This window comes from Cervus canadensis, chromosome 6 (assembly GCF_019320065.1).
Source record: "Cervus canadensis isolate Bull #8, Minnesota chromosome 6, ASM1932006v1, whole genome shotgun sequence".
NCBI lineage: Eukaryota > Metazoa > Chordata > Mammalia > Artiodactyla > Cervidae > Cervus > Cervus canadensis.
The window spans coordinates 23642212-23664212 of NC_057391.1; the positions used below are offsets into that span (position 1 = coordinate 23642212).

The window sequence follows — 22001 nt, forward strand, 5'->3', positions numbered from 1 at the left end:
CTATTCATCAAGAGATGTAACAGTTTAACTCATCTGAAATGCAATAGCCTCCTTAGAGATATTCTTAACAAAAGCCAGGAAGAGAGAGGATTGGTAGGCATTTGTCATGTTTATTTTGTCAAAGTTAAAATATCAAGTCAAAGGATGAGGAAGGAAGAAAACAGTGATGGCTGAGCAACTGCCATGTGTCAGGAACATGCTACATATTTTATACCTAATCAGCTCTGGTCACATCAACCAATCTGGGTGGATCTTAGCATTTCCCCACCATCAATGCTTACAAAATCTCCCCAGCTTAGCACATAAACAATTATAGTTTCATCACACACACAAGAAAAACTAGTATATGCTTTAGACACACACATATAATACACACCTACATAAAGCACAAATCACATTCAAGCAAAAGCTATATAACACACACTTAGAATACCTGTACTAATCACACAACACATACTCTGCACACATAAATAAATTTCACACACATTGAAATGATATAATTTATTTAGGGATGGAAAGATCATTCAGCTTGCAAAGGTATAAGGAGAATCAATATCAGGAAAATTTCCCAGATTAGTCAGAAAGATGCCATATGTGCTGAATCTTTAAAAACAAACAAACAAACAAACATGTAGAAGGAAATCAAATAAATGAGAGCAGAAGGGTATTTCAGGCAGAGAGACAACACAGGTGAAGTTATGAGAGCAAGAAACCATGTGAACCAACTCTAAGTAGTTGGAAATATTGGCCCATAAATGCAAGGGCTCTTGATGTAGGTGGGGCCACCACTTGGAAGCACTGAACACTGAAAGCTGTGGGTCTGGTTGGACTTTCTAGTTGTCGATATCCTCTAGGAACCTCATGTCCTCTACAACATCAACAAACCCATTCATGCTGCAATGGAATTCAATGTAGCTGTAGCTCTTGTAATCTTTGTAACTGCTTTTGCTGTTCTTCCGGATGCACTTGAGTGTCTTGAAGGGATCTGGGGCCCATATATATACATTTCTGTAGCGGTCTCTCCAGTTCCTCAGGCATATACGCTCAATTTTGTGCCATAAGGTATAGATGAAGATGTGATAGTTCTTGTCTTTTGGAATGCCTCTTTCCCTCATCAGATCGTTGCATTTGTACTTGCTGAATTCCCAGTTTGTGCTCAGGTGGTGCTGTTTCATAAATTCCCTCCAGGAAAGGTTCTGGCTGTGTACAAGAAGCCCAGATAGAGGGAACAGCAGAGCCCACAGAGAGCCTAGGACCTTTAGAGTGGATGCCATCTCAGTCACCAGGACCACCTGCGGAGGCACGGGAAAGAGAGAGGAAAGCATTGTCTCAGCACTGCCCTGAGAGCTGAGCTCCACCTTAAAATTCTTCTCTCTGTCACTGTAGGCACTTGGACCCAATTTTACCATTTGGTTTCCAGGCTGGAAGATAAGTCTCATGAGATAATAAAGTTTATAAGAAATGAAAATATGCTATAGCCTGTCTGAGACAAGAGCAAAGTTGTAAAAAATTGAAGTTTATTTTGGCATTTCCAAATACCTCCTGTCTGCCCTCTCTTTCATCTGAACTGAGGAATCAATCTCACTCTAGCTAGCTGTTGTGCATCCACTTCAATTCTCAAAAGAGTGTGTATCTTAAAGAAAAGGGGATTTTAAGCATTATGTCTGTGAATTGCAAAGGGTTGCAATCTCAAAGAAGGGAAGGGTTGTCCCTTCGAGCAAGGGCTCGAAAGGGGCTTCCTTGGTGGCTCAGCTGTTAAGAATCTACCTTCAGTGCAGGAGACACAGGAGACCAAGATTTGATTCCTGGGTCAGGAAGATCCCCTGGAGGAGGGCACGGCAACCCACTCCAGAATTCTTGTCTGGAGAATCCTGGACAGAAGAGCCTGGTGGGCTACAGTCCATGGGGTCACAGAGACTCGGACATGACCGAAGCAACTGAGCACGCACGTCCCTTTAAAGGGGATGCAGAATATGAATAGAGACTTGAAGAATATTTTCCAAGCAGGAGGCTTTGGTTCCCTGAAATCCTAGGCTGCAACTATACTGATTCTGCAAGATGGTGCTTTCTAGAATCTTGTCTTCCTTATGACACTTCCCCAAAACCTGTGAAACATATTTTCACTTCTGACTACACACACCACTGCTCAGAAGACATTTTCCTAATTATTGTCATTATAATTGATCTTGATTTGTCATTAAGAATGTTATAAGGAGCTCCAGTTTTGAAATATTGTTTCAATCATTCAAATATCAAGATTGAAGCTGCCTTCACAAGAGCTATTTTATTCAAATTAGGACAGAGAGTTGCTTGAAAAAGTCTCCCCTTTAAACTAGCTCCCTGTTCTCATTTACCATGAGGAGTATGCCTAATGATGTGGAACCTCTATCCTAATTCTCAACTCTCTGAGCATGATGCCTCAAAACGGGCCTAATAATTCATCCCTCAGACCTGTGAGAGTCTAATGAGATACACTTATTGACAGCATTTTTCAGAATGTCAAGTACTGTGCCAAATATAGCACAAGGGGTAGGTACCTTCTCTTTTGTGATACCCTATCCCTGGCTCAAAAGGCCTAAACAAGATGAGAAGACCAGGATTCAAGGTACTTCAGTGTACAGTTAACCCTCTGAATCCACCTGCTCTGCACCCAGGGATTCCACCAACCACAGACATGGATTAAAAATACTCCAAAAAAAATTTTTTTTCCCCCAGAAAGTTCTAAAAAGTAACACTTGAATTTGCTTTGTGCTGTCAATTATTTCCATAGCACTTACATTGTATCTACAGCTATTTACATAAAATTTACCTTGTTTAGGTATTAAAAGTGATGTAGAGAAAAGTATATAGTTTAGATGCAAACACTGTGCCATTTTATACAAGGCACTTGAGCATGCTTGCATTTTGGTATCCTGGGCATGGAGGATCCTGGACCAATACCCCATGGATACCAAGGGATGGTGATATTACACTTAGGAAGAGTGGGGAGAGGCTATAAAAACTGTATCAGCAAGATTGAATCCAGGTCATTAGTTCTCACAAGTTGGGTCACTGTCTATTCTTAATCCCACCATCTTAATTTCCTCTTCCAGCATTCCTGGGCCTTTCCCTCTAAACATCCTCAGCACCAGCCCTTCTAACCATAACTCACCCTATTTAGATCCAACACTCCTGTCACTGGTCGTAGTGGGGATTAGTTTATGGATGTGCAGAGCAGAGAGTGTGTGTCTTTCCCCTTTCCTTAGAGCCAAGAAGTCTGCAGCAGTGAAGGAAAGATGGAAGGAATAACAGTCAGTGGGAGGTACAGTGCTCCAACTGATTGGCAGTAGTTGGGGGGAGGGGATTAGATGGCCTTACTAAAAGAACCAGTCCTGCATCTTTTCATCTGGAACACTTGGGTTTACTCTGAGAATAGCCTGGAGCAAAGGAGTCAAACTTCAAATGCTGACTTGTGGTGCTGGCCTTGGCCCGGTATCTGCAGTTGGGAGCCCTGGAACTCCCTGTCTCCCTGCAGTCTGTGACCCTCACTACACCCTCATGGCAGTTCATCCGGCCGTTCTTGCACTGAATGTTGGCGGTGCTGCAGATACTGCGGATGTTCCAAAGATCTTCATGAATGAAAGTGTTGAAGCGCTTGCACTGCTGTGAAGTCATCTTCCGTCTTTGCATCATCAGGTTGCAGTAGCCGTCATTGCCTCCTGTCTCATCAGGGTCCATGTGTTGCCGCAGGAATCGTTGGTACATGCGATCCTGGCCATAGGAGGGCTGTACCAGCCCCAGCCCCAGCAGGCTCAGCAGCAAGAACAGAAGAAAGACCTGGGTCCGCTGGAGAGCCATCACTGCCTTGGAGATGCCTAGAGAAGACCAAGGGGCAAGAAAAATCATCCCAGATTCAACAGGAAGTGAGCAACCCAAAGCAGCAAGGGCAATTTTTGGAGCATCAGATGGGCCCATTTTCTACACGTGCAGCCTAAGGGTTAGGACCAGCTGAGTTCCTAGTTTGATACGTATGTTACTACTGTCCTTTGTTTTCAAAGATGCTGCTTCATGATGGTGGATCACACTGTGTGTGATTATAACGCTGATGAGGGACTTGCATCTTATTCCACCTACAGCCTATCCTTAACAATAATGATCAGGATTAAACATAACTATCATTCATTTAAATGCCATCTTCTCAGTTCACAACCACATTTTGCCTGTGCACAGAAAGACCCAAAGCTCTAAGTCACATTGCTGTGTCTGCTGCTTCAGATACGCGATATGGAGTTAGGAGGAGAGGGAAGTGAAGGAGTTGTGGGAAGCAGGGTGGCAGGAAGAAGTGATGCTCGATTTACTCCTCACCCCAGGACCACTGGATTCAACTTCTGAAGACACACTTAGCACTTGGGCAAGAGCTTCATCCCCACAATGTACTTTGTGTTGTCTGTCCCAAAACTAGCTGTGCACAATTCTGTCTCCTTTCTCTCATTCTGCTTCTTTGTGACGAACAACATGGGTTAGCAACACGACTACCTACAGAGAAGATTTTACTTTTTATACAAGAGCATGAGTGGCCTCAGGCACAGTAACCAACTGACTTAGTAAGACATGGAAAAATATTATGAACAGAGTTCAAAGTCGACATCAATGGGTGCCTCTCAAGCTTCTGCCTACAACAGAAAATGAAATGGTCCCCAAATGCCCCCAACACATACTTTTAGGTTAGAGCTTGCACCAATGGCTTGCTCTGCTGACATGTTTAATCTCAGTAAGAACTTCTTTTGATATGGTGAGATCCGAAAGACCTAGTTTTAGCACACTAACTGTATGATCTTGGGGAAATTGCTTAACTTCTCTCAGTGTGTTTCCTTAGAAGTAGAATAAACTAATGAAAGTGCTACCAGGCTTCCCTTGTGGCTCAGCTGGTAAAGAATCCGCCTGTAATGCGGGAGGCCTGGATTCAATCCGTGGGTTGAGAAGATCCCCTGGAGAGAGGCTACCCACTCCAATATTCTGGCCTAGAGAATTTCATGGACTGTATAAGTCCATGGGGCTGCAAAAGCTACCCACTCCAATATTCTGGCCTAGAGAATTCCATGGACTGAATAGTCCATGGGGTCGCAAAGAGTTGGACATGACTAAGGGACTTTTACTTTCATTTCAATGTTACCGAAAGAGTTGTGGGGAGTCCAGCTGCTCACCGCTTAAGAGGCAATAAGCAGGCCAGGTTGGTGGAAAGGAAAGCTTGCTTTATTTCAGATGCCTGCAACTGTGGGGAGAGGGTGGTGGACATCCATCCAAAGGCTGACTTCCCGTATCCCCACAACCAGTGGGGCAAGAGATTTTACAGACACAAGTCGGGGTGGGGGACTACATGCAGGAACAGCAAAGTCATCTCTGATAGTCGTCTTCAGATTGGTCATCGGTGGTCTGACTAGTGACATGTTGGTTGTTTTAGGTACAGCTAGTCTTCAGTTCCATCATCTATTTGTTTCCATTTCCTTGTGGCCAGTTCTCGGAACTGTGGCAGCTCATGTCCTTGGAACAGTCTGGTCATTATAATGTTAACTTCTCCACCTGGTGTTTTAGTATCTGTAAGACAGCTCACAGGCTATGGCTCAGAATATTATCTATAGCCCTTGAGAAAGAACTAAAGGTCCTTGACTACATTATTATTTAGTCTCCTTGGACTGTTTCCCTTTGTTTCCACTTTTCTCGTTTCTCTCGTTAAACTTATTCTTTGACTAAAGTTTTCCACAGACAAAAGGCAGGCAGAGGACATGGTGTAGGGGCAAGGTCCATAGGGTCCTTCTCCTCAAAGGAACGTTGTGAAGAAGAAATGATAAAATCAACATAAAGGGCTTATCACGATGCCTAGCCTAAGTGTTTAGTAGGTGTCAGCAATGATCATTTTTGGATTCCCATTTTTCATGGTTTCCTTTGTTCCCTTCAATCTGATAAAATAACAACTACACTGAATTGCAGTCTTCTCAGGTGACACTAGTGGTAAAGAATCCTCCCGCCAATGCAGGAGAGGCAAGAGATGTGGGTTTGATCCCTGGATTGGGATGATCCCCTCTAGTAGGAAATGGCAACCCATTCCAGTATTCTTGCCTGGAAAATCCCATAGACAGAGGAACTGGGTGGGCTGCAGCCCATGGGGTCACAGAGTCGGGCACAAGTGAGTGACTATCACTTTCCAATAGTCTTGCCTGGAAAATCCCATGGAGAGAGGAGCCTGGCCAGCTATAATCCACAGGGTGGCAAAGAGTCAGATGTGACTGAACAATTAATACACACTACCACTGATTGGGATTCCCTGGTGGCTCAGAGGGTAAAGAGTCTGCCTGCAATGTGGGAGACCTGAGCTCGATCCAAGCAATGTGAGTTTGATCCTTGGGTTGGGATGATCCCCGGTAGTGGGAAATGACAACCCATTCCAGTATTCTTGCCTGGAAAATTCCATGGATGGAGGAGGAGCCTGGCGGACTATAGTCCATGGGGTTGCAAAGAGTCAGACACTACTGAGCGACTTCACTTTCATCACTGATCGGAGAACCAGAAAAAAAAAATCAGATAGTCTATCAAACATTGTTAATATTTTGCTTCCTAAGGATTTTTTTGATTTTTATAGTAAGACAAATTTTCCAATAAAGAGGTTTGGAAAATCCTTCTTCCTACTTTGGAGAGAAATGACAAAGTTTCCAATTTTTAAGTAGATGAACCAGTAACCTACTCTTTCATCCCTTCCTCCATAAATTGAATACTTTATTCAAATTGGTCCATTTCAGGTTATGTAGGCAGCAGGGGAGGCAACCATGGGGAATAGTGACTGTGATAGTTATTCATAAAATGGAAGAACTAGCAATGCATAACTGTAGTTTATTAACTACTTTCTAAGTAAGATATCCAGGCATCTGTTGATGAAATTAGGTAACTTTGAACTCATGGGTTAATTAACATATTTTACAGAGACTGTCTGTTAACTTAAGCTTGTATTTACTTGAAAACATATCAAGTTGAAGAACAAAGGAAAAGCTTGAAATCTTTGTATGACCTTCCCAAGACCTCAGCGTTGCTAGATATCAGTTAATAAAGTAAAACATTAAAGAGAAAATAATGTAGTAATCAGTCTTTTATCTTTATATAAAATAACCAGAGAATATCCTGGGAGTGTTCCAGTCAAAACAATATCAAATTACTTCCTACTTAAGGTAAGAGGTGGCTATCCTGATTGTGTTTTTTTATTTATGCAGGATTACCAAAGTGTGGGTGGGTGTGTTTGCCTGTGTGTGTGTGTGTCTGTGTGTGTGTGTAACAGAGAGAGAGAGAAAGAAAGTGTAATTAATCTGTTGGTATTTAGTACTAAATTCTTCTTCCTAAGGCTTAACGTTTGTAAAAGTAATATTGGCTTATTAGGTGACAGCAAAAACAATTTGCCTCTCCTAAAAATTCTGCTTAGGGGCCTTAAGCCTTGGAATTTTCCCAACAATCTCTGTAAGATGAATTTAACATTTTTACCTTCACAGAAAAGTAAAGTCCACTCCTTGAACACCTGATCAGGAACTGACTGACAAGGAAAAAAGCATTGCTTTCCCATCCAACCCTTTCAATTGAACAGGGAAAATGGGGAAAGATCAATAGACCAAGAATCAGTGAGAAGACTCAGAGACATATTTATTAATGAAATATATTCTAAAGCAGAAAAGAAAAGGTCAGCAGGTCATTTTCAGGATTCCTAGCAACGAATGTTGCCGCGGTGTAAGGGGGAAATGCTATGAAGGAAGAGCAGCGCCAGCTCCGGACTGCTTGCGTGGAGGGACAAAGGACTCATCAAAGTGGACGGGCCAGCCCTTTTCACAGCCGATAACGATGACTCTGTAGGCTTTGGTGGCTTTGTAATAGCATGGAGGCCGGGTGGACCCTCCTTTATGCTTGCAAATGGTGACCTGGAAGGCAGACTTGCTTATTCTGAGATTGCCTCTGTAAGGTTTTCCATTCTTATCTTTACAGATGTCCTTGATGTCATTCTTGTTGCCATGAACAAAGGTGTTGATGCCTTTGCAGGGTTTGGTCAGTTTTCGTCTCTCCATCATCGTTTCACAGTATTTGTTATCCCGGCCCTTTGGGCTACGATCATAGTGCTGGGTCAGGAAGTGTCTGTATCTGCGGTCATCCTTAGCCAGAGTCAGTGGGGTCAGACTCAGTCCCAGCATGAAGACCCAAAACAGGGGGCTCAGGACCATCATCATCTCTTTCAACAAGGGCTCCTGCCAAGGACAAAAGGAGATGTAATAGCAGCACAGAATAGAATTGCCAAATTAGGCTAAAAGGACAAGGATTTTCCTCTCTGGCAGGGCATCATGAATCATGTATCCTCTGTCACTAGATATATTTTTTTCTTTTCCTTTCCTCAGTAGTCTCGTATGTCTTCTCAATTGATTACTTTGTAACATCTATAAAAACGTTTCCTGAATACAACTTCCAAGTACAACCACCGATTCCTATCCCTGAGGATCTCTAAGAATTTACCTTTCTGTCAGTTGTTGCAGTTCAAAATCCACTCACATTTTTTAATTCATTTATTAACTAATTTAATAACAAGCACTACATAAGCCCCTATTGGGTACCAGGCACTGTGCTAGGTCCTAGAACACAAAGACCATTAAGACACATCCAGTGCCTCGCTAATCCAGGATGCAGCACCCATGGGGAAAGGATGGGAGTGCCAATTTACTGAGAAGAGACAGTAAGATATACTCTGAGAGCTAAGAAGAAGGACTTTCAGGGAACCTTGAGCCCAGGGAAGGGCTATCAGAGAGGACTGGTGAAGACAGGATTCCCGAACAAGTCAGTCCATCAGCTGACTGCGAGAAGAGTAGTGAGAGCAGTTTGACCCTGAGGTGAAAGGAAGCGAAGCGGACCTAATCCCCCAAGAGGTAGGCTTCCCTGGTGGCTCGGTTAGTAAAGAATCTGCCTGCAGTGTAGGAGACCTGGGTTTGATTCCTGGGTTGGGAAGATCCCCTGGAGAAGGAAATGGCAACCCATTCCAGTATTCTTGCCTGGAGAATTCCATGGACAGAGGATATCGGCAGGCTACAGTTTATGGGGTCCCAAAGAGTTGGACATGACTGTGAGACTTTCACTTTCACTTTTTCATGACTTCTTAGCAATCACACATGCTGCAAAATTCTTATAATGGGATGAAAGTTTGACCTTAAATTTATTTTTAGATATACTATAATCTTTATGAATCCTAAATTGAAAGATAAATGGTATAGTGTCATGGACATTAAATTAATTATTAATTTTTACATTGTGCTTTTCTTGTGTGTAAGTCAGTAAACATATTTTCATATTAAATGTTTTTGTAGCCCTTAAAGAGGCCACCGGTTGTAGCACTAAGCCTGTCATGATGCTAAACAATCCTGGGAGTACAATGTGACTCTAGAAATATAAGAGCATTTGGGGTTCTGCAGTTTACATGGGAAGCCATGTGACAGGCTGAGTGAAATGACCGCCCTTTCTAATCAGCATCTGGCATTGATCTTTATCTGTTTTATCATGACTATAGACAAATTCAGTATATTGCCAAAGAATTATCAGATTATACACTAAGAAATTCTTTGGTCATTCCTCAATATTGAAATAGTCCCTGAAAAGGTTTCCATTAAGCACGTAAGAGTTATCATTTGTAATAGAATCAGCGAAAATAATTTGGGGAGGTTGGCAAGAAAGTGGTAGACGACTGGGAGAGTCACGCCTAAAAGAATAACAAGCCGTCCTACAGGGCCACTGCCCCAGCACAGCCGCTGGGCTGCCACGCCCCCCACGCGCCAAGCTCTTTACATTTACACGGCGCTTTCAGTCTCCTGAGTGCGTATTTCCTTCCTACTTTTGGGGAAGACACTTTTCTTGAATTGTAATCAGTTAAGTCCCCTGCTCTGCAATGGACAAAATATTGCCTTTTAACATCAAAAGCAGTTGTAGAATGGCAGGCTGTCAAGGGTGGAAGTATCCTTAATGATCACACTGTGAACAGAGGCCAGAATCCCAGAGTTCAAAAATCTAGCAGAACCTGAGCTGGTCGTACCCAAAAGAGTCATTAGGTGGCAGCGGTGGATAGGAATGTTGTCTCTCTCGCTTGGAGGAAATGGTGGGTCCTTGTAGGAGTCAGTATTGTACAGGGGATATTGCTGATCACAGAAAGGGGTGTGCGCTGGCAGGCCTGGCCACAGTCTCTGTCCAAACACTCTATGCTTTAGACATATAGTATTCACCTTGAATCATACTGCCTGCCTCATAGCAGACCCTCAGTAATAACTGTTTTAATGACTGATGTCATTTTCCTCTCCAGGTCTAAACTTATCTATGAAATGAGAGTTGCGAGCTATAAAAGTTTGAAATTCCATGGCTCTCATTAGGCATAACAGAGCCATTCTAGTTTCACTAGCAAAAGTCCAGTGAGCATGGAATTGGAAAGATAAGTTTGTATGGGCTTAGTTGGTGTCACAAGGCAAAAAGAAAGCGATGTCAGGGTGATCTGAGCCAAGTCTCACTGGTGTGCATCATCCTGTAAGGCTCAGGGTGTAAGCCCAGGCCTCTCCACCTCTAGTTAAGGCTCTGACCCTACCTCAGGGTTGGCACCCTAAAAAGGCACTTGTTTGTTGGGAGGTTGAAGGTCCTTATGTTCCGGTCTGGGGAGGTAAAGGAATATATTTATTTCTGATGTACAAAATTTGCATATTCATCCTGTAACAACTCAGCTAAATTTTGCTCAGGCTTATTGCAAACTTGGGGGCTTCCCCAGCAGCTCAGTGGTAAAGAATCTGCCTGCAATGTAGTAGCCTCAGGAAACAGGTTAGATTCCTGGGTTGGGAAGATCCCCTGGAGGAGGGCAAGGCAACCCATTCCAGTATTCTTGCCTGGAGAATCCCATGGGTAGAGAAGCCGGAGGGGCTACAGTCCCTGGGGTTGCAAAGTGCCTGACATGACTGAGCGACCTAGCATGAATGTGTTCTAATCATGACTCCCTGAAACATCCAGAAACCAAACCCTAGCAAACATGCACCATGGCCACCTCTATTTAACATCTGCTCCCTCACTCATACCTTCCACAAAAATGTTTGCAATTTTAAATTTCCCAAAAAGAAAGGTAAAAGGGAATTGGGAAAAGACAAATAAGAGAAAGAATATTTGTGGTACAGAATATTTGTGGGAAAAAACCAAATAAGGACAGAATATTTATGGTACAGAATCTGCGTAGGCCAAAAGTGCAGGGCCTCACATTTGGTCAAGGACTGTCAGACTCATTTAGACAGATCCTTCTAGACCCAAGCACATAATCGTCAGGTCCTTCTAGACCCAAGCACTTAATTGTCAGTGGAATTTGTTCCAAATGTTCTTTAGACTAACTTTACCTGTGTCTCAAACCAACCCCTTGATCTTTATAAAAATTAATATTCTCTTCCTCTCCCCACAGGCAATATTTTGTACTCAACAGATCCATCAAACTTTATGCACCAAAAAATTACCTTGACATTGGATTATGAGTAACTACAGTCAGTGTACCTTCCTTTGAACTTTGGATGTGTTCCACTTACTTCTTGGAGCATCCAAGAACTTCTCTCTTCCTTTTTTTGTTTGCACTGTATGATTTGTGGGATCTTGGTTCTCTGACAAAGGAATGAACCCACACCCTTGGCGGTGAAAAGCAAAAAGTCCTAAACACTTGGACTGACATGGAATTTCCCCAAACTTTCTTAAGGAAAGTAAATAGCAGGGAAGGAGATAAGACTGAGAACACATGCATGCATGTTATAAGAAAACAGTGCTAGGACTTCCCTGATGGTCCAGTGGCTAAGACTCCAAGCTCCCAATGCAGGGGCTGGGTTCCATCCCTGGTCAGGGAAGTAGATCCCTCATGCTACAGCTAACGATCCTACATAACGGCAACTAAAAAAAAAAAAAAAAAAAGATCTGCCATGCTGCAGCTAAAAACAAGGATGGAAGATCTCCCATGCCTCAGCTAAGACCCAGTGTAGCCAAATAAATAATAAATATTAGAAAGGAAAGAAAGAAAACAGAGCTAAAACTATACTTCTGTTTTTCCCTTATTAAGCCACATACACTGTCTGTGTCTGGGGTGGGGTGGGGGCATCCAGATGCCCTTCAGCACCTGTCTCTCCTTCTTTGGGGATTTTATCACAATTTAGGAATCTCTCCTAAACCTCCGCTTGCTCCCAGCTGCACTAGTTTGCTTTTATCTACATATAGAATATCCCCTAAAGAAATCTGTTTTCATTTTAGACTTTGGAACCTAATTCATTTTCTTCTGAATTCATGAGCTTGGGCCCACAGGCTTTAAAGGGTGGGGGAATAGGTTCATTGAGATGGATGGACAGCTAGAAATAGCATATAAACAAACAAACATATATAAAACAATAGATTACCCAGATGGAAGAATCTTACAAAAATCTAGAAGTTTCCTTCCAACTGCAAAGGAATTCCAACTGTTTGTTCCTGGAGATGGGTTCCAGCTGAGTGAACCTGGAGGCCCCTCCGGTTCTGATCATACAGTGATCAGATGGACAGGGTGGATAGACTAGAACTGAAAATCCTCAGTCCCGTCAGAGACACACAGACCAAGGACACTACTCTTGGACAAAACATGGAGAGTCATTCGCCTCTTCCTTGGGCCCAACTGGGTCGAACATTAACTCACTTGAATGGATTAGAGATTTGTTCTAGGAGGCAAATTTGATAAATATGGCCTTTTGTCCCCAAGTTGGCTTTCTGACATCCCTGGTTCTTACCCCTGCCTGAGACAGGACCGAGGTTTCATTGTTCCCATGCAATGATCTGGATCCCAAAGATGTTTCTTGGGCCAGCTCCAAGAACTGCCTTGTAGAAGCCTGCAGAGAAGACGGGGTCCCCCAGGAGGATGCAGCTCCACTGTACTTTCTCCTTACCCACAGAATTTGGTCTCATGAACAGGTGCTAAGTAGGTTTTATAGAATCGGGAAAGCACTTCCAGAGAAGGTTATGTGACAGCTGTTAGCACCCTGCACCTGACCTCAACTTCCCAGCTCTTAACCTTCAGAAATATCCTTATCCTGGGCTTCTGTTTCCTTTCTTCTTTACCTGTCCACAAATGACTAACTGTGAGCACCCGATATTTTGTTGTAAAATTGTCTAACTCCACCATCAATGCAACACTGCCTTGCATCCGCTCACAAAATGGCTATGTTGCCTGCATAGAAAGTGGACGCAAGGGCACCGGGATCACTTTCAGATCCTATGGTTTCAAATATCAGGTAGTGTCAGGGGATGTTCAACTTTAAGGAATCCTATATGTTGTTTTCTTCCTTTGTGTGCTGTTTCTCAAGGGCCCTCTGTTCCTTATCAGTTCCTGGAAAACAGGAATGAGCAGAGCTGCACGCGGTTCTCAGGACTGAGGTCACGAGACAGAGCGCATGCGTGGATTCCCTTCAGTGACATTTTACCTTACTGTAAACTATTCAGTCACATCCCTACTACTCAGGATGTGGATTGTCTTCTGGCCCTGTGACGACTGTTATTCACCTGGTTCTGTTTTTGCTCAACTTTATTTTTGCTGCTTAAAGCTTCCTTGTATCAAAGTATATACGCACAGGCTGTTCCAAATAAAGCACCCTTGTTTCACTCGAGACTTGGGTCCCCCGCATCCCTCTCTTCGTCGACTCCAGTCCCCAGGTCCCGGTCTGTAAAGACCATAATGAGGTAGCAGCAGGCGCCCAGCCGTTTCACAGACCCCCAGCAACCACTTTCACTGGTGTTGGACCTAGGACGCTGTCATCTTGTTAAAAATTACCAACCTTCTCTTGTCATTTACCCACCTCTACGTTTTCAGTCTCCCGGTATTTTAGGCATTAGCTAAAGACATGCTGCCTACCAGTAAAACAAATGCACTTGGCATCATCATAATAATTATAATAATCAGTGTTACCTTGCATTCTATGAAAAGCTCATATATTTAACCCTCACCAGAACTATGTGAGGTGGTTATTATGTAAGTCAGTTCTTCTTATGAGGAAACTCTGAAATCAAACAGCAGGGGAACCTTGACTGAAACAATCCTTTCTCTTTTTTTTACTAATAACTTTCTTGCTTCTTCCAGTTTCTGCCTATAAAACCCTTCCACTGCAGGCTCCTTGGAGCACCTCTCTTATTTACTAGATGAGATGCTGCCCCTTTCATCAATGATTCAACAAAACCAATTAAGTCTTCAAATTTACTCAGTTGAATTTTGGTTTTTAACAGAACAAAGAGAAGTAGCAGGATGTGGGGCCTCTGCTGGCATCCAACAATGCATCCGAACACTCACTTTCCTCTTCTGAGCAAACACACTGTTTGAGAGGAGCACCTATTTTAATTAACTGTGCATCACTTTTTAAAAATAAACTGAAAAATTGAGATTTGGAAAGTTTTCAACCATTACAAACTACACAGCTGGGACTGTACTGAAAGATGATGCCAGACGAAGTTACATCAGTAAGGAGGAGAAGTTTGATGCCAGGGTATAAAGCAGCAAAGGATAGGCTAGCTCTGTTGTTTGGTGGCAATGCTCCCAGGGATAGGAAGCTGAATCCTTCTTAGTTTATCATGCAGAGAACCCAAGAGCCCGTAAGAACATAGCCAAGGGTACTCTTTCTGTTGTATGTGAGAGTAATCCCAAAGTGTGGGTTACGCAAACAATTTTCTGGGACTGGTTTTTCTATCACTTTATCCTAGAGGTAGAGAAATATTGCTTGGAGAAGGATATCCCATTCAACATTCATTTGCTGCTCAGCAGTGCTCCCAGAAACCTCCTATTCATGGCTGACTTTCATCTCAACATCAAAGAAGTGCATCTGCCACTGAATACTACATTGCTCATCCAACCTAAAGACTAGGGAGTTATACTGACTTTCAGGAAATGTTATTTATGTCATATTTTTCATCAGGAAGTAAAGGCAAGTGACAAATCACGAACAATCTTGTGCCAATTTTGGAAGGACTATTATATCTACAAGGCCATAAAAATTTTTGACTTTGCCTGGCATGAGGTTTCAATGTCACTGAGAACGGGGTTTGGAAGCACCTTTGCCTACAGTTTGTTCACAATTCGTGGATTTGAGAAGGTGGATGAGAAGTCCAAAGAGGTCTTCAGTGACTTAGTGACCCTCAGTGAGAAGCTGGATTTAGATGCACAAGGGGACAGTTTCACTGAACTCCTTAACTGTGCAACACAAGAGGTTACTGATGAAGACCTAATGGAATTGGAGGCCCAGAGAAAGGACAAAGAGATACAACAGGAAGAAGTAACTGAAGAACTGATGAGATTCACGACACAAGAAATGGCAAGGGGATTTTCTTTACTTGAGGAGGCACTGTTAGTTTTTGAGCCACAGGACCAGAACATAGAAAGACATAAAAAGCTTGCAGAAACTGTTCAGAATGCAATCCAGTGCTACTGTGTCATTTAAAATGAGAGTAGAAAGGCTACTACCCAGACATCACTGGATCATTTTTACAAGAGGCTAGGGAGAACTGAAGCTGCAATACTTCAGCCACCTGATGCGAAAAGCTAACTCACTAGAAAAGACCCTGATGCTGGGAAAGATTGAAGGCAGGAGGAGAAAAGGATGACAGAAGACGAGATGGTTGGATGGCATCACCAACTCAAAGGACATGAGTTTGAGCAAGCTCCAGGAGACGGTGAAGGGCAGGGAAGCCTGGCGTGCTGCGGTCCATGGGGTTGCACAGAGTCGGACACGACTGAATGGCTGAACAACAGGCAGAATTGAATAAGCAAGGAACCAGAACCTGTGCCATCGATGTCAAGTACGAGTGAAACTGCAGCCCGCCCTCCATCTCCTGTTGCTGATGACCCTTCAGCTGAACCATCTCGCGCCTTCTCTCCCTCCTCTGGTCAGGAACTCTGGTCTGTTCACTCGATGCCAGCCCCATATGCCAACTGTTGTACTGTACTACTCTACTTTTCAAGGTACTGTACTGTAAGGTTAAAATTTTTTAATTTTTATATTAATTTGTGTGAAAAGTGTTATAAAACTATTATAAAACTATATTATAGAAGTATTATAAAACTATTATACTATAGTACTACATAGCAGGTTGTGTCAGTTGCCTCCCTCAGCTAACTTTTTTGGACTAATGAAAAAGAGGACTTACAAACATGCTCTCAGAGTAGAACTCCTTCTTATGTAGGAGACTTACTCTATTTTGAAACTATGCCAATATCCTGTTCTTTATCAAACTATCAACTTATTCATTTGTTTATCAGTGTAGCCTCATGGGTTCTCATTTTTTTAGTTGTTTATATAATCTCTTATTTTCATTATTATCTTTATGCTCAAATTGTCACAGATTTTGCCATTGGAAGCCCCTTAAACTGACTTCTGTGTCCTTTTGACGTTCCCATCATTCCTTGGGTATTTCCTTGCATTCTGGCTAAAGATCTTCTAGTCTCCTCTTCTGTCCCAGCCCTGAGGGTAGCCATTTCTTCAGGGAGCCATTTCTCCAAGGCTCTTTTAAGGATAGTATATGGTATTTAAATAAAAGCCAAGTTCTTGCTAAAAGCTAAGCATACTTGTCACTCTTGGGATATTGCTATTATCAGACTCTTTGAATGACCACATCGAGGAACTGTGTATACATAAATTCACACACATTGGTAAAAGTTGAGGTTGCAGCAGAACCAAGAAAGCAGAGGGGGATTAAGGATTAGCCTTTCTGGAGAGTGAAATTCATAGTCAGGAAGCAAGAACACAAGCCAGATCAGATTGCAGTGAGGGAAGGCCTTGAGACCGTTAAATGCAAAGCTCAAAGCAGATCAGCCAGTAGGTCAAGAGGCGTAACCTAATGACTCCTTAAAAGACTCCACTTAAGTAGATGTGAGACTTGTCTCCTAAACTCCATAAGGCTGACTCTCTTCATCTTAGATGCCTGCCTTGACTTCCCCACCCATGTGGCTTGTCTCTTGACTATATCCCCACCTGTGGAGAAAGAAGCAGTGTTGTACTGGTTGGAACTGTCCTAGTGATTAACCCCAGGAAGAAAGCAGAAGATGGAAGATGTGTGACTCAAGAAATTTCTAAGCAAATGACTTTTTTTGAGACCTTGCTTCCTTGGTGGAACCAGCATGGGATGCCTTTTAATGAGAGGGAGGGTACTGTTTGGACTAGCAGCCTTCCTCCTAAACAGGTTGCCCTGTCTCCCCACCCTGCCTCCTTGCTCCTCACTCTAGCTGCTCTGATATAAGAGCCCCTGATGTTACCCCAGTATGAGTCCCCAGGCCCCTAACTCAACAGGCGGGGTGAGCAGCAAAGCCTTCTCCCGCCACAGGGCACAGCAGGAAGAGGTAAAGGGGGAAATCCGAGGCTCGAGGAAGAAGGGGATTATTTCACAATGAGAAACTGTAGCCCTTTGGCGGTCCATCCCCAGGGTCAGTTTCCCATGCACAGTACACCAGGCAACACTGTGTAGTGAGAACTCTGCCCTGGGGAGTTGGGGACCTCACACTGGCTTCTGCTTCCGTGCCAAGATGCAACTGTCTGACCTTGGGTCCACCGTGACCCTCATTCCCCTCAGGTGTACAATGGGATGCCAGCAGGAAGGTTCTTTCCATTGCTTGTGTCTTGTCCATCCATGAGTTCAAGGTAACTGTCTATATATATATTTTTTATAAATAGAAGTGTTTTGCATGGTATTCAAGAGATGTCTCCCATGGCCTACATTTTATTTCTGTGTTATCCCCAGTGCCACAGAGAAACTTGCAATGTTCTAAACATATAGTGCTCTGTCATATGTGTGTAATGTCTCTGGACTTTTTCTCTCTGAATTGCCTATCCTCTACCCCTAATTGGAAGGGGGACCCTATTTATGCTTAAAACTCTCCCCAGGGAAAATCTTTGCTCTGGAACCTTCCCTGATTCACCCTGACTCCACCCCTTTCCTCTTGTTGCTTCATAATAACTCCACCCTCACCTCTCCTGGAGTTCTTCTCAGGGTCTGGTTTATATTATGACTCTCGAGGTTGTGTCTGTTGGGGAGAATTCTCAGCACTTGGGTCTTAATCATAGTTCATGATTTACTTGCTTAGCTCTTTTCAGGAGAAGACAGGTATCTGGCTCTGGGGGAGAGTGCAGATTTGACATTCCTAGATCTTTCAGGTGCCTTGTCCTCCTCTCTTACCAGCTGTTACCTTTCACACAGGCTTTCTGGTCAACCATTAATGCCCCTGTGATAAGCTACCAGAAGAGCTGGCACAAGTGGCTATCCCTGATGTGAGGGTGGGGTCACTGGGGCTTGCTCTAGGGGGTGGTGGTAGGGGTTGGGTCTCCTAAAATACTTGAAGCCCAGAGACCACTGAACAACCCAGGCTGATTAGGTAATTAGGTCTTCTCCAGTCAGGAACAGCAGACACCGAAGTCTTCTTTTCTCAGGTACCCTAGCTATGTCTGACCTCACTTTAAGAGGACCCAGTACTGGGAACTGGAGTGAGAAAGGACATGTGGAGAATGTGTGTGTCCTTGGGCTGAGGAAACAGTGATAACGTGGAGAGGCTGGGAGGTGGAAAGCGGGAGATGGAGGCCCAGACCTGTGAGCACCTAAGTCCAGACCATGGACTGCACCTGGCGGGTCACAAGGGAGTCAGAGCCACCCTCTGGGAAAGTGCAGCCTGTGCTCAGGTGTTGGAACCCCTTCCTCCTTTTATCTTTTGACTGCACCTCGTGTCTTGTGGGATCTTAGTTCCAGACCAAGAATGGAACCTTGACTCTTGGCAGTGAAAGGACAGAGTCCTAACCATTGGTCCACCAGGGAATTCTGGGAACCCCTTTCTTTCCTGGTTTGTGCTGCTGGGTGTATGAGGGTGGGATGGACAGGAAGAGACATGGGAAGTCTTGTAACATGGGGATCATCAACAGGGACCTGCACAGCCTCAAAAGCTTTTTATCCTTTTGCAGTTGATTTGTCTTGAGAGGTAAAGTGTTGGGGTGTCAGCAGGAGGTGGAAATTAGGAGAAGATTGAACAATGTTTCCCTGGGGAAGGGGCTGCTCAGTAAAGGTTGATAAAAGCATAGCTTTGTGACAGGCTTGACAGGCCACTTGGGCTCTTTGACTCCTAGGGAATTCCCAAATTTCCTCCATCCACAGTGACCTCTGTCTCCATGGAGCTGGCTTCAGAGGACACAGAATCCAGAGCCCCACTCCTGAAGAGGAGCCAGGGAAACTGTATAACTTGGGAGAGGGGCAAGTGCCCTACCTGAGAGAAGAGTGTGGGAGGTGTAGGTGAGCCTGGCCACTGCCTCTCAAAGGGTTCCTTGAGGCCTGGAGCCCAGTGGTGTGATATAGTAGTTCTAACCTTCCTGGGCTGCCTCTGAATTTAAGGGGATTTCAGGGGTTAATTTCCAAGCATTCTGTGAAGGGGACCAATGTACACTTCCTTTCACCTTCTCAGCTGGGCCTGGGATCAGCCAGTACTGATGTGGCTTCATGATGTTTTAGGAGTCTTACCTTGAACACCTGCTTCTTCTAACTGATCGGCATCTTCCCGCCCTGCTGTTTCCTTCTTCCCTCCCCCTGTGTCTTTTCCCTCCTCTCCTCTCTGTGTGCCTACAACTGCTGTGACCACACTTCCTGTCCCCCTCACCTTGTATCCTTGTCCTCTTTCATTCATTCTGCCCCATGCCTCCCATTCCTCGCTCCTTCTCTTCTCCCTCACATCAACCCCTCTGTGTCCCCGAGTCCCTGTGTCCCTATTGATTTCTCTGTGTTTCATCCCATCCACGACTCCATCCCCATCTCCTCCAAAGCCCCATTTTGTGCCCTCAGCCCCCAGCATCTCTCTCCTCTCCCCGCTGTGTGTCCTCATTGCTCCACATTGAGTCGCTCCTTTGCCCACCTTGTCACTCACCTGAGGGCACTCTTATCTGACCAGAACCCATCCCTTCCCTGTCCTCTCTCCTCACCCATGTTCCCCCGTAGGCCTCACCTCGTCAATGAGTCCTCCTGTTGCAATGCTGGCTCAGCGAGACACAGCTTCCCTCCACTGGGCTTCAGATCTCTGAGGGCCTCCTCTCACCACGAACGTCTTAAGAACTGGCTTGGCCTGTGGTGCTTTTATTTGGGTGTGGGCTGGGGAGCAGCCTTGGATCAGGAAATGAATCAGGTTCATGCCTTTTCACTTACATATTCCAAGTGAGTGGATACCTATGGAGCAAGTACACCTGCCTAAACATCTTCAGCAATGAGGAAGCTTGAATCCTCACACTCAAAGAGTGGAGCTGGCTATAGCCACAAGATTTTAACAAGTCTGATAAAACACCTGGCCTAAGTGTCTACCTGAAATGAGAATTGTCATTTATCATCTCCTCTACACCCCTCTGGTTCTGATTCTGGGAAGAGCCATCATTGTGGTGGTAAAGATTGCTTTTTTCTGACCTGGGATACAGATGGAATAACCTAGAAGGTTACTTTGCATGGCTTCCTGTCATCAAGAATGAGTGATGGGAGAGGGGATGATGACACAAGGCAGAGAGTGATGGGGCAGCTGAGTTAACTGTTGGAGATGCTGTGTCCATGACTGGGAAGAGACATGCAGTCTGCCGAGACAAGGAAGGTTCATTGTCTCATGGCCAGTGTGACTCCAGCCTTGCAGTATTTCAAGCCCTCCTTCTATTACTCCTAGGCTGTTGGAAGAATGAGATCATATCATGCCACTCTTTTTCAGGCTGAAGTCAGTGGTTTCTGTTGAGCCCTGAAAATTTCCAAACCTAGGATCTCTATGCCATAGCTTGAGTCAACAGATCTACCCGGAGGAGTAAATCCTTCAGTGGTTTCTCTGGAAAAGATGCTTAAGTGCAGCTGCTGTGTGTAGGATTGCCAAGAACAAGAATGAATGACCATATGGAGGGTGGAAGGAATGGAAATTGCTATATGTCTAGGCCTGGAAAAGTAGCTGATAGAAAGGAAGTCAGGAGCCCCAGACTCAAGGACAGACGTACAAATCTGATGACAAGCCACCTCTGTTCTATTCTGAGAGAAGTCCTGCAAAAGATTAGAACTGTCTCTTAAGCAATCACTTGAATGCTGCTCCTGACCACAGTGTGGGAAGAGTTTTCCCCTTCCTGTTCCTCACTGATTCCTGAGTGCAGCTCTGTGATGGAGGGAGAGTAGGAGCTGTCATTATCTGTCCCCTTTTCTGTCAGTCTACATTTCCAGATTCTAGAGCCTGTGCCCCTTCCTGACCCAAATGTGAATGAGCCACAGTATTCTCATATCTCTCTATTTCCCACAAATCTCAGACAAGAAGGAGGGGATAAGCTTCTAGAGCAGAATGTAACCACATTAAAGAAGGGTACAAGCAGACACACAGCCTCGTGGGTAGTTCTGTAAAGTTTATTGTGTATGCACCAGGAGTTTCACCAGGCAGTGCTCGTGGTAAAGAACTTGCCTGCCAGTGCAGGAGACTGTAAGAAATGTGGGTTCAATCCCCGAGAGGAAGGCATGGCAGCCGAGTCCAGTATTCTTGATGGAAAATCCCAAGGACAGAGGAGCCTGGTGGGCTACAGTCCATAGGGTCATAAAAAGTTGGGCAGGACTGAAGTGACTTAGCATGCATGCAGGGAGCTTCATTAAAAAAAAAATTTTTTTTTAATTGAAGGATAATTGATTTACAATATTGTGTTGGTTTCTGTCATGTATCAACATGAATCACCCAACTGAGCCAGACTTAAAGGAGGCTGGGGGCTTGTGCCACAAGGACTGATGCTGATAGGCAGGGTGGATGATAGGGCTGGACCATGGTTGTAACTGTGGGCCTTGGCCAATGAGCATGGCCCATAGTGCTGACCCGAAGTTTAGATGATCTCATGCAAGTGAGCTAGAACGATGTGGTATTGTCCTGTGATCACGTGCAACGATGAAGATTGTGTGACCACAGGATGAGGTGACCACAGACTGTGTCTGTGTCTGAC

At 44.2% G+C, this 22001-nt stretch overlaps 3 protein-coding genes across 3 annotated transcripts; all 3 read right to left on the reverse strand.

Moving 5' to 3' along the window:
* Positions 1–833: 833 nt before the first annotated feature.
* Positions 834–1351, reverse strand: LOC122443981 (epididymal secretory protein E3-beta-like). The gene has a single exon (XM_043472806.1). The coding sequence runs from the start codon at positions 1323–1325 to the stop codon at positions 834–836; it is 492 nt and encodes a 163-aa protein (XP_043328741.1). The 5' UTR covers positions 1326–1351.
* A 2030-nt stretch (positions 1352–3381) lies between these two features.
* LOC122444249 (ribonuclease 4-like) lies at positions 3382–3882 on the reverse strand. The gene has a single exon (XM_043472987.1). The coding sequence runs from the start codon at positions 3835–3837 to the stop codon at positions 3382–3384; it is 456 nt and encodes a 151-aa protein (XP_043328922.1). The 5' UTR covers positions 3838–3882.
* A 3767-nt stretch (positions 3883–7649) lies between these two features.
* Positions 7650–20103, reverse strand: LOC122444343 (angiogenin-1-like). The gene is made up of 2 exons (XM_043473045.1): positions 20018–20103; positions 7650–8252 (listed from the first exon to the last, which is right to left on the reverse strand). Exon 2 carries the CDS (start codon positions 8232–8234, stop codon positions 7758–7760), a length of 477 nt encoding a protein of 158 aa, XP_043328980.1. The 5' UTR covers positions 8235–8252; positions 20018–20103; the 3' UTR covers positions 7650–7757.
* Positions 20104–22001: the final 1898 nt, after the last annotated feature.

Excerpts from the sequence above, each read along its gene's own strand:
- LOC122443981 (XM_043472806.1), bottom strand. The coding sequence starts at position 1,325 with ATGCTTTCCTCTCTCTTTCCCGTGCCTCCGCAGGTGGTCCTGGTGACT.
- LOC122444343 (XM_043473045.1), bottom strand. The coding sequence starts at position 8,234 with ATGATGATGGTCCTGAGCCCCCTGTTTTGGGTCTTCATGCTGGGACTG.
- LOC122444249 (XM_043472987.1), bottom strand. The coding sequence starts at position 3,837 with ATGGCTCTCCAGCGGACCCAGGTCTTTCTTCTGTTCTTGCTGCTGAGC.